Genomic DNA, 12,011 nt, shown 5'->3' with positions numbered 1-12,011 from the left:
TTTCTCTCATTGGTGGAGAGCTGTAATCTAATCATAATTATGTCACAGGCTGACACAATACATGCTGACACATTATGTGGTGGGAGCTTTATTCAAGGCTTGCTGCTTACCCAAGAATTTCCATGGCAGTGTGTGCTAGGTAAAGGTTTTTTTTATGGTGCATGGAGGTAAATATCTATCTGAAATACATTTTCAGGTAAAGAAACTGTAAACATCATGACATTTTCTGTTCATTCAAAAATGTTTCTTCACTCTGTGTATTTTATAGGTGACAGGAAGTGCAAAAGAATCTCAAATTTTAGAAGCACTAAGAAGATACCCTCTAAGGCCTTTGTATATACAGAAGTCATTATATTACTTGTACAGTTACACACAGAGGTATTCAGAGCCCAGAACTGATGTGATAAAAGTAAGTTCAAGTTTTGTATTATTCATAAATTACTTTTCACTTTTACCAAATGTTATTAAATAATTATGGAATTGAAGATGTTGTAGACTATTAGATGCCACTTATTAATAATGTTCTACCCCTGGTGGGATTAGTTTCACACCCTTGTAAAGTACTACAGTGTGAAAAAAATCAAACTTCTCTGGGGGTCTAATGTGGAGCTGATATTGGATTATGTCAATAGAAATATCAGAAGCTTTATTAATAATGTTAATAGTATTTGTCTTGTTTTCACTTAAGAATGAACAAATAAAGATTTTGGCTATATTAATAAAAAGTTATTTTTCTCTCTTATATGAGTTTAATGTAGGTTGCTCTTAAAGTTTGTTTAATTTTAACATTCTCTTTACTGCTACTAAATAGTCTTCTTATTATATGTTGAAGGCTTGTTTCATTTTCATTTTACACCTCTGAAACAAAGATTGTTGTTGCTATAATGATAACATTTCATTTTATTATTAAAACTATCAAACAACTATTTTTCTCATGATAATTTGTGTTGAAGGTTTGTTTCCTTTTCTTTTTACAGTTACTAAACACTGCATTTTACTTTATTCAACTTTATAATATTTATTTTAGCTCATTCTTCCAGGGATGAGGAAACATCCCAGAGTTCTAGCAATTCAGATGGCAGCTACAGCTTGCCTTTATAACTTGTCCAAAGGGAACCTTGGCCAAAAGATTCATCCTCGCTGGCTTGGAGAAATTGTTGATCTCACACTTACAGCCATGGAAAATTACCCCACACACCAACAGGTATATTTGCTTTAGACCTTTAAGTGTATCCTGTTTATTGTGTGTAATATTTTATTTTTTTCGATGAGATTTTTATATTACATAAAAAGAGAAATTAACGTTATATTAATTTCTGAAGTACTCGTAATAAAACGTATATACAGTGTGATTAAAAAGTAAAAGAGATGTTTATAAATTAAAAGTGTTTCTGTAATGTAAATACCGTTTTATATAGGGAAAGTTTGTTATAAAAGGTTTTCATTTCTTTTCTTTTAGCTTCAGAAAAACACACTTTTGACACTCTGTAGTGACAGAATTCTCCAAGATGTGGTAAGAAAAGTTAAACCAATAATTACACAAGTTGATATAGCCTTCTACTGTTAAATAGTATCAGTTACTTAACTTTTTTAATCATTCTGAATCACTTCAAAGTAGTTACCATTTTTTCAAAGTAATTATGAAAGTATCAGCTGATTAATTTTAACTACAGTGATTAATGTAATTGCTTTACAACTTTGCTTGAACTAAACTAGAATTATGACTATATTTACTTTGGTGTGATATGGCTAGAAAATTCTTCTGTACTTAAACTGCTCAAAATTTAAATTTAAGACAAGCAAACATATGTTATACAAGAAAAACAACAAACTTTTGTTTCTGGAGTTTCTCACATGCTGCTAGTATACATGTGACTAAAGTACTGAATATTCTTGAGGTTATGTGTCAACTTACCCATAGTTTTTCATACTTGCACATTGCTTGCAACAGGATGATGTGTATAACCTCTGCTCTTCCACCGTAATCCAGAATTTCTTGCTATCATTTTCTCTCTAAGTAACCTCTCTTCTCTAATCTATTCACTACTTTCCAAAGAAGTAGGAAAAGTATGGTGTAAACTATTATTATAATGTTGTCATCACCCAGGCAAAACATCATACATATATCCTTCAATTTTATTTGCTTGCAGAGTCATGAAATAGACAATCAGACCTTTCTTGCCAAGTTCATCTGTCGCATCCTGTCTTTCATAGAAGTTTCTTGGCCTCTTCATTCTACCATACTGCAAACACACCATTTTATGGACAAATGGATACTGCTGGCAAAATCCTGTGAATTGTAAGACCATCACATCATTATTATACCTTCAGAAATAACCCAGGAAAGCTTCTCTGTTGGGACTGCAACATCTATTCTTGCTCCAATTTAATGTCCTCAGTCTGAGTACTTTTATCTCAAACTCTGGCACTGTTTCACCCAGCATTGTGGTTTAATTCCTAGGGTTAACATATATCTGTCTCAGTTTCTGCTTAGTTTGAAAGCTACTTTTCTCAAAGGTAATAACATGCATATTTGTAATGCTATATTAGAGGTGATTGAACCCTTTTCAATCAGTAGTGTCAACCATAATTCGTTTTTTTAATTCCTCAGGCTTGGAGAAGAGGGCAAAGTTGAGGGCCCTCCTGCTTTGTGCCTGTATGTTCTTCCCAGATGTCAGTAGGAGCTGTGCAATCTTAACAGGAGCCTATTTATAATACCAATTCAGATTTGGTGCTTGGCTACCCAACTGAACTGTTCATGGCCTGTCTTTTTAATCAGTATCTGATCAGTATATTGTTCATAGGAGATCCACTATCACCTTGTAATTCTGGACATAGAATGGTTTCACTCTGGGTCATTGGTTGAGCATAGTTGTTCCATGTTCTTCCCATAGTTTTGGGCACAAGTGGTAGACTCTTTACCCACCCACTTGAAGAGTGAGGATAAATGTTCATAATTCCAGACCAAGATGAGTTCTGCTCCTTTGATTGAGTGAGGCATATGTAATTCTGTCATTCTGACTCTGGCATGTTATCTTTCAGGTTTCTTCAAGTGGAGTAGAAGGTTTGTCTGCTTCTGTGTTACTTTCTTTTTATGATTCTGGTAATTCAGAATGCATCATTTTGTGGATACAGGTTGGGATTTCAGTCAAGTATGTATTTCTCTCTCTCTCTCTCTCCTGTGTGTGTATATAACTTTGTGGTCCAGTTGTCCTAGCCACTGATGTGGGAATATGAGGACCAAGACCTAATTCCAACTCAACGTAATGGAACCTCAGCTATCTGGTTGATGCTAGCCTATAGTTATGATCATTCATGTACTTATGTGCAGTTCCACTTGTGATACAGAAAATAAATTCATGGTGAAGAGCATACCTGCTTTGGATGTAGTGCAGTTACCTCACTCCACTACAACTGTTATCTTGGTGCACTTATGATTTTTGCAAATGCTTTCTGTATGGATGATGCCTCATGTGCCTCTCCACCTTCTCAATGTGGGATTCTAGCTGTGAGTGGCAGTAAGGTGAGTATGTTTTGGAAAAACAACATTTTCCCAAATTGAAAATATATTTCCAACAATACTTACCTCTGCTGATACTCCCCCAACCTTCACCCCAATAGCTAGAAGTAGATACATAGATAGTATCAGTCTTGGAAAAGTGTTAAAATTATCTCAATGAAGTACTTATATAGAGTATTAGTATAGAGGGCACAATGATGTAGGTGGAGAGTATCACAATACAGTTATCACAGAGGGCAGTTGAATGAGGTATAAAAGACTGCAGCAACTGAGAAAAACCAAACTGATACTTAGGTGGGCAAAGAAGAGACCCTGGCATGTTCTTTCTTAAGGTGTGAAACATTGGAGACAAGAAGACTGTTTTCCATTTGATGTCTCACTGTTCTAACCAGGGTACCATCCTCAAGTTGTATATTTCATCCTCAAGTTTCCAAGATCTATTTACTTCTCCCTAGATGTCCATTGACTGGGTCATTTTTGTGACTTGATCTGCCAAGTGAGATATGAATGTAGGGAGCTGGAGGGTGTAGCCTTAGGAACTTCTCAAGTCTTTTACTACTACTGGTCTACTTTTCTGAAAATTTATCGCTACAAGTACAGGACTGTGCAATGTGATCTGATCCTGATTGCTTGTTGCACCACCACTACCTGAAACCACATCTGAGAATGGGACAGTTCTAGGTAAATTTGTGCCACCTGACTTCCCTTTTTATTTATATTATCTAAAGGTTCACAAGAGCAAGGAGGTAGGTACTCTGTTGAGAAAGATGCATTTTCTGCATCTTTCTTTATTTGGTTTAATCTTTTTTAAGGCTGATCCTCATCACTTTTATTTCCATGATTCCAATACATTGAATCTGCTCTGGTCCTGGAATTTCTTCTGCTTAGCTTTATTATCTAGGCTTTTACCTTCAGGCCTTAGAACCCAAATTTTGGTCTACCAGCAGTTCTGTGACTCTCTGATTCTCTTCTTAACCTCAGTGTAGGTATTTTGGCTTTTTATATTTCAAAATTTGGTCAGTCAATTTTGAATTTGGTGTTTTAAGAATTAAAGTGAATTTCAATCAAGTACTCAGCTATAAAAGACCTTTTCTTCTCATGTGGGAGGTTTGTGGCTTCCATTATGATTACATCTCTGAAATCTTGATACAATTAGAAAGTAAGTGTAGTAAGTTATGTGAGAGAATGGAAAAACGAGGGTAAGCTGTAGCATGTTTTTATTGTTTCAAGCAAGGACAGTAAGACTGTCATATTTTTGTTGACAACACAAAAAAACTGAACAAGGAAAGGGTTTTGGCATTTCCAAAGTGCGTGTCTGTTTGACATTTATTAAATTTCTAAAAATGCAAGAACTTCATATTTTAAGCACAGTTATTTTAAAAAGTTACATATATTAAAAATAAATTATTTTGGTCTTTTAGAGTTTCGATAAATACCGTTGTGCAAAGCTGGTGATGGAATCCCTTGTTGCATTTGATGATCCATCTATGAACAGAATGTCAGTAGCAATTTGCTCAATTCTAGCAGCAAAAGTAAGTCAAAGCTTTGATATGTTTTTGTGTGATAATACAGGGTTGAATATCTACTAATAACAGTAATTTTTATACTATGTGCCTAAACTTGTAAATTTGAAAATACTGTAATTTGTTCAGCTTTCTGTGTAATGTGTATTTTCCTACTGATGAATTTAGGTATACCTTAAGTTGCAAATTTGAAAAAGAAATTTCTAATGTTGAAGCTTTGGTTTGTTTACCTGACTAGTAGTCTTTTGATAAGTTTTTAAATATTTTTTTGATTATAAGAACTTGTTAGCAAAAATAATAAAATCTGTAACAATATGTCAGTCACATCCTACTTACTATAGTAAATCCTGATGAGATGTTTCATCCAGTACCAAGTCTCATTGGACTGACTGGAATGTGACAGACAGAGAAATGGTTATTGAGACATTATCTATGTCATTGGTTGCTTGAACAGCAACTATTTTAGTGTGAACTACATGAAGCTGGCAGCTGTACTTTTTATCATTTCAGTGTATGATTTTTATTAACATCAAATCATTTATTTTAATACCAAATTGATTATCATTATTTATTTTTACATAAGCTATCTTCATTAATAATTTGATGAAACAGCTTGAAGAATAAAGAGTAATGCACATTCAAGTGGCACTTTGTTATTATTTTATCTTCTTTTTTTCTTCTCTCTCTTGTATCAGGAAATTTAATTATTACATTATGTAACACAATTTCTGTTCCTGGATAGTATGTGTTATTTCTTAATTGCTTATGTTGTAAAAGTAAAGAAAATGGACATTATTCCCTTCAAACTTTGCTTTTGTGACCTGGATAATGAAATTTAGAAATTAATCTATTTTATATGTAAAAACAGGCAAATTTGCACATTTTCATTTACGTAAGATCTGAATAAAACGACATATGAATCAAGATTTACATGTATTTATACTAAAGTTATACAAAAATGAAGAAAAATGTTTAGAAGCGAGTAGTTTTTCGAGATTTGCAACTGTAACGTAAATCACTTTCATGTAGCAGCCCCCAAATATACAGTCATGTGAAAAAATTAGGACACCCTATGAAAGCCTGTTTATATTGTAACATTTCTGGATATATAGATATTTAATCTCAATTTTAACAACACTGAGAGATTATAGGAATATAACTAAACAATTAAAACTGAAGAAAAGACTCTTCAAGATCTTCTGTAAAATGTAATTTGACAAAAGTGCATATTCTAACTGAGGAAATAATTAGGACACCCCCACATTTATACCCACATAAAATGGTTCAACTCACACACAGGTGTATCACACCAGGTGCACATGATTATAGGATCATTACTCAGCATTGTGAATGAGGTTTGCCCTATTTAAACCTCAGACATTTAGTTTGTTGTGCTCCTGACTGTTGAAGTGAGATTTAGCACCATGGTGAGAGCAAAAGAGCTGTCTCAGGCCTTCAGAAAGAAAATTGTAGCAGCTTATGAGTCTGGTAAGGGATTTAAAAAGATCTTAAAAGAGTTTGAAATCAGCCATTCCACTGTTCGGAAAATAGTCAACAAGTGGAGGGGTTTCAAAACAACTGCCAACATGCCCAGGTCTGGTCGTCCAAGCAAGTTCACTTCGAGAGCAGACCGCAAGATGCTAAAAGAGGTCTCCAAAAACCCTAAAATGTCATCATGGGACCTACAGCAGGCTCTGGCTACTGCTGATGTGAAAATGCATGCCTCTACAATCAGAAAGAGACTGCACAAGTGTAACTTGCATGGGAGGTGTGCAAGGAAGAAACCTTTGTTCTCTAAGAGAAAAATTAAGGTCAGACTGAAGTTTGCCAGAGAGATGTAGACAAAGACCAGGACTTCTGGAATAATGTTCTTTGGACAGATGAGTCCAAAATTGAATTATTTGGACACCAGAACAGAGGACATGTTTGGCATAAACCAAATACAGCATTTCAGGAAAAGAACCTCATACCAACTGTGAAGCATGGAGATGGAAGTGTCATGGTTTGGGGCTGCTTTGCTGCAGCAGGACAGAATCCACCATGAATTCTACTGTGTATCAGAGGGTGCTTGAGGATCATGTGAGACCATCTATACAAAAATTGAAGCTGAAGTGGAACTGGACCCTGCAACACGAAAATGACCCAAAACATACCAGTAAATCCACCAAGGACGTGCGGAAACTAAGTAATGGAGAGTCCTGGAATGGCCGAGTCAAAGCCCATTGAGATGCTGTGGGGTGATTTGAAACGGGCTGTACATGCAAGAAACCCCTCAAACATCTCACAGCTGACAAAATTCTGCATTGAGGAGTGGGGAAAACTTTCTTCAGACTGATGTCAGAGACTGGTAGATGGCTACAAGAAGCATCTCACTGCAGTTATTTCAGCCAAATGGGGTAACACTAGCTATTAGGGGGTAGGGTGTCCTAACTTTTTTCTCAGTTCAAATATGCATTTTTGTAGCATGACATTTACAAAAGATCTTGAAAAGTCTTTTTTTCAGTTTTAATTGTGTAGTTATGTTCCTATAATCTCTCATTATTGTTAGAATTGAGATTAATTATCTATATATTCAAAAATGTTACAAAAATACACAGGCTTTCATACGGTGTCCTAATTTTTTCACATGACTGTAGTCTCCCATCATGTTTTTGTTATACACTCCTTGGTAGCAGCATTCAAAGTCTAGTATATCTTGGTGGAAGCACTTGCCTTGCTCCTCTGAGTATGCTCCCATGTTTTCCATGAATTTATCAAGATGAGCGTCAAGGATATGGACTTTCCGGGACATCCTGCAGCCCATTTTGCTGTAGTTCTTCACCAGAGCCTCAACCAGTTCCACATAATTTTCGACCTTGTGATTGCCCATGAAACCCCAAATCACTGCGACAAAGCTGCCACAAGCTTTTTTTTTTCCTACTGAGCTTCTTGGGGAATTCTGAGCACTCCAGGATCTTCTTTATTTGTAGTCCAATGAAGATACTAGCTTTGACCTTTGTCTCGGAGAGCTTAGGGAAGAAGTCTTGAATGTACTTGAAGGTTACAGACTCTTTATCAAGCTCTCTGACAGATTGTTTCATAAGACCCAGTTTTATGTGCAATGAATGAAATAACACTTTCTGGAGGTCCACTAGTGGCTCCCAACTTGACATTGTGCCTCCCCACAGAGAACTTGGTCCATTATGGCCAGTGTGTCCTGTTGCAGTGTGCTGCAGTTTCCCTGCTGTCCCAGAGGCAAAGATAACAGAGAAACTTGGTAAAGCCTCCTTGGAGATCCATAAGGAATGCTACCATTTTGAAGTCTCAGATAACCCTCCAGCCATACTCATCATATTTCAAGGCTTCTAGCAAGGTTGTATTCCTCTTTGAGGTGCATCAATTGAGCCAGGAGAAGAGATGGATACTTATTCCAATTATGGAGCAGCACAGCTTTGAGGCTTCTGGATGAGCTGTCAATGAAGAGGTGCCAGTCATTCGGGTTACAGCCAATTCCAGTTGTCTCAGTACTGAATCTACCTGGAATATTCTGGAAAATGAGTAAACTTGAAACTTTCATTATCCAGGTTACAAAAGCAAAGTTTGAAGAGAAAAATAGGTCTTTTCAATTTACTTTAGGCATAAGCAATTGGAAAATAATACTTTTTGCCCAGGAACAAGAAAAAGTAAACATTTTGTTACATAGTGTTATTACAAACAAAACTGCAGAAATTGATATTATATTAAAAAAAAAAAAGGAACTTGAAAATGTAACATTTCCTGGAAATTCCTGTGGGATGAGGTATCTGCTAATGACATCCACATGGTGAGTCTTGGTTGTATTTTCTTTGTTTGAGTGCAACTAGTTTTAGACTGTATATTACAAACACATAAGTGGAGGTCTGTATCACTTAATAAATATCTGTGAAAAGTTATCCAAGATGAGAGTACTGGTTGTAACTCATGTTGCTTGTTGTATGTTAATTATTTCCAAGTGTTTTTGATTTTATATAGTTTTCATAATTTTTTAGATATCTACAGCAGAAACATCATGTCTTGGTGCCAAGCCTTCTTTCATGGAACGACTATTGAATATTGTCCAGTCCAAGATGGATGAACCTGAAGTAGATATAATGATGAAGTTTACTTTAAGCGCCTTATGGAATTTAACAGGTGAATTATTGTTTACTGTTTTGATGTAGGATTACAGTTTTATGACCTGCTATTTGTCGAAGAATAATGTTTTAACATTTTGTATTATTACGCTTGTCTGTTGCAGACGAATCTCCAAGTACATGTGCTGTTTTCCTAGATATGAAAGGACTGGATTTGTTTTTGAAAGTTTTAAAGGTAAAGTTAAACCTCTTAACATGTGTGAGAATATAATTCACTTTCTATTGAAAACTTATGTGATGAGATAGAAGCAAAATTAATAGGTGCCATCATTATATCTGTTACTCTTGGTAGTAGTTTTGGTTTGACAATCGTACAAGCTCAAAAGGGGATTGGCAGACAACCAGGGGTCCTCAGGAACTTTCTTTTTCCTCAATTTGAAGGATTTAAATTGAATTTTTTAGTAAATGTGATAGATTTTTCGCCAGTGGCCGAGATATTAACAGGTACGATAAGACTTTTTAACTTGAAGTGGCATGACTAATGTACAGCCTCAAGGCATCTGGGAAGGGCATGAATATTGTGAGCTAGAAGTTGCTATGATGAAGAGTAAGGCTTGAAGATTATGAAGGTGACAATGGTAAATAAAACAAGACCATCATTTCCACCTTGTCAGCATTTTGTGATCAAACAGCTGTCTTAATTTTGATGCTACCATTCCCTGCCTTGTCAGCATTTTGTGATCAACTGCTGTTTCAATTTTGATGCGACCATTCCCTGCCTTGTAAGCATTTTGTGATCAACTGCTGTTTTAATTTTGATTCCACCATTCCCTGCCTTGTAAGCATTTTGTGATCATCTGCTGTTTTAATTTTGATGCTATCATTCCCTGCCTTGTCAGCATTTTGTGATCAACTGCTGTTTCAATTTTGATGCTGACCATTCCCTGCCTTGTAAGCATTTTGTGATCATCTGCTGTTTTAATTTTGATGCTACCATTCCCTGCCTTGTCAGCATTTTGTGATCAACTGCTGTTTCAATTTTGATGCGACCATTTCCTGCCTTGTAAGCATTTTGTGATCAACTGCTGTTTTAATTTTGATGCCACCTTTCCCTGCCTTGTAAGCATTTTGTGATCGTCTGCTGTTTTAATTTTGATGCTACCATTCCCTGCCTTGTCAGCATTTTTGTGATCAACAGCTGTCTTAATTTTGATGCTACCATTTCCTGCCTTGTCAGCATTTTGTGATCAACTGCTGTTTCAATTTTGATGCCACCATTCCCTGCCTTGTAAGCATTTTGTGATCGTCTGCTGTTTTAATTTTGATGCTACCATTCCCTGCCTTGTGATCAGCATTTTAATTTTGATCAACAGCTGTCTTAATTTTGATGCTACCATTCCCTGCCTTGTAAGCATTTTGTGATCAACTGCTGTTTTAATTTTGATGCCACCATTCCCTGCCTTGTAAGCATTTTGTGATCAACTGCTGTTTTAATTTTGATGCCACCATTCCCTGCCTTGTAAGAATTTTGTGATCATCTGCTATTTTAATTTTGATGCTACCATTCCCTGCCTTGTCAGCATTTTGTGATCAACAGCTCTCTTAATTTTGATGCCACCATTCCCTGCCTTGTAAGCATTTTGTGATCAACTGCTGTTTTAATTTTGAAGCCACCATTCCCTGCCTTGTCAGAATTTTGTGATCACTGCTGTTTTAATTTTGATGCCACCATTCCCTGCCTTGTATGTATTTTGTGATCAACAGCTGTTTTAATTTTGGTGCCACCATTCCCTGCCTTGTCAGCATTTTGTGATTAACAGCTGTTTTAATTTTGGTGTGTTAACTTATTAGAAACAGGAGAACCTAACTGATATTTGTGTTTTTTAGAAGCTGGTTAACTCGTTAAAATTTTTTAATATTTTCTTAGAAGCTTCTTGGTGTAGCTGTGTCTTGTTTAAATTTGATAGAAACATTATCATAGCTGATAAAGTTATCAGTATTTATAAGATTTTGCATAATTTAACTAGTTTTTGTTTTTGTCATGATCTCATTAGTTTAATGTTTGCAAAAAGCTTTTTTTAATTATTTCTATTGTTTAAAACACTAAATTGTGAGGCAGAATTGTAAGGAAACTTTGTATTTACAATGGATGAAATGTTTATATTACATTTTCTTACTGTAACTAGTGTACCACATTGTTTAATAGAGTTTCTCATTGTGATTATAGTACTCTTTATTGTTTTTGTTAACTTTCTTACTTTTACTATATAGTATCACATTGTTTTGATTAGTGTTTTTAATGTAGTTATGGTACTACTTTGTTTTTGTACACTTCTTTACTATAGCTGTAGTACCACAATGCTTTTTTCATACTTTTCATTACTGAAATAATAGTACCACATTATTTTGAAAGTTTCTTAGTGCAGTGATAGTACAGTGTTTTTCTACTTTCTATGCTGTAACTGCAGTACCATAGTGTTTTGTTCATTTCTTAATTTATTTATGGTACTTCACTGTTTTGTACACTACTGTAACTGTAGTACCATTGTATTTGCCTGAATATGATGTACACTTTTTTCTTCTAAATACCTCTAATAAAATTGACTGCACCTTATATTTGTTCATTTTCAGTTTTGCTATAAGCTTCAACAAAAAAACCATTAAAGTATTCTTAAAGGTTTCAAAAAATATTGTATACCTAATACAATGGATGGGATATATGATGACTTGCCATGCGATTCAGGAGAGGATGAGACAAAGGTTCAAGGTGACAAACCTGATGAATGTGATTAATCCAATGGTAGAAACAGTTCTAGCAGTGATGATTTATGTGAAGAAGTTTTTCAATAAATTCTGTAAAACTGACAAGTTAAAAAC

At 35.2% G+C, this 12,011-nt stretch overlaps 1 protein-coding gene across 1 annotated transcript in view; it reads left to right on the top strand.

Annotated features, from left to right (window-relative positions):
• LOC143248765 (protein zyg-11 homolog B-like) overlaps positions 1 to 12,011 on the top strand; it is a 47,378-nt gene that overhangs the window by 13,270 nt on the left and 22,097 nt on the right. Inside the window, exons 4-9 of the mRNA XM_076497454.1 lie at positions 269 to 409; positions 1,028 to 1,204; positions 1,460 to 1,513; positions 4,942 to 5,052; positions 9,051 to 9,192; positions 9,299 to 9,369. Coding sequence (XP_076353569.1) covers positions 269 to 409; positions 1,028 to 1,204; positions 1,460 to 1,513; positions 4,942 to 5,052; positions 9,051 to 9,192; positions 9,299 to 9,369 — 696 coding nt within the window. The remainder of the gene's footprint in view (positions 1 to 268; positions 410 to 1,027; positions 1,205 to 1,459; positions 1,514 to 4,941; positions 5,053 to 9,050; positions 9,193 to 9,298; positions 9,370 to 12,011) is intronic.

Source organism: Tachypleus tridentatus, chromosome 4, assembly GCF_004210375.1.
Source record: "Tachypleus tridentatus isolate NWPU-2018 chromosome 4, ASM421037v1, whole genome shotgun sequence".
NCBI classification, from domain to species: Eukaryota; Metazoa; Arthropoda; class Merostomata; order Xiphosura; family Limulidae; genus Tachypleus; species Tachypleus tridentatus.
The sequence above is the reverse complement of the archived record's forward strand: the minus strand, read 5'-3'. Positions and strand labels throughout refer to the sequence as shown.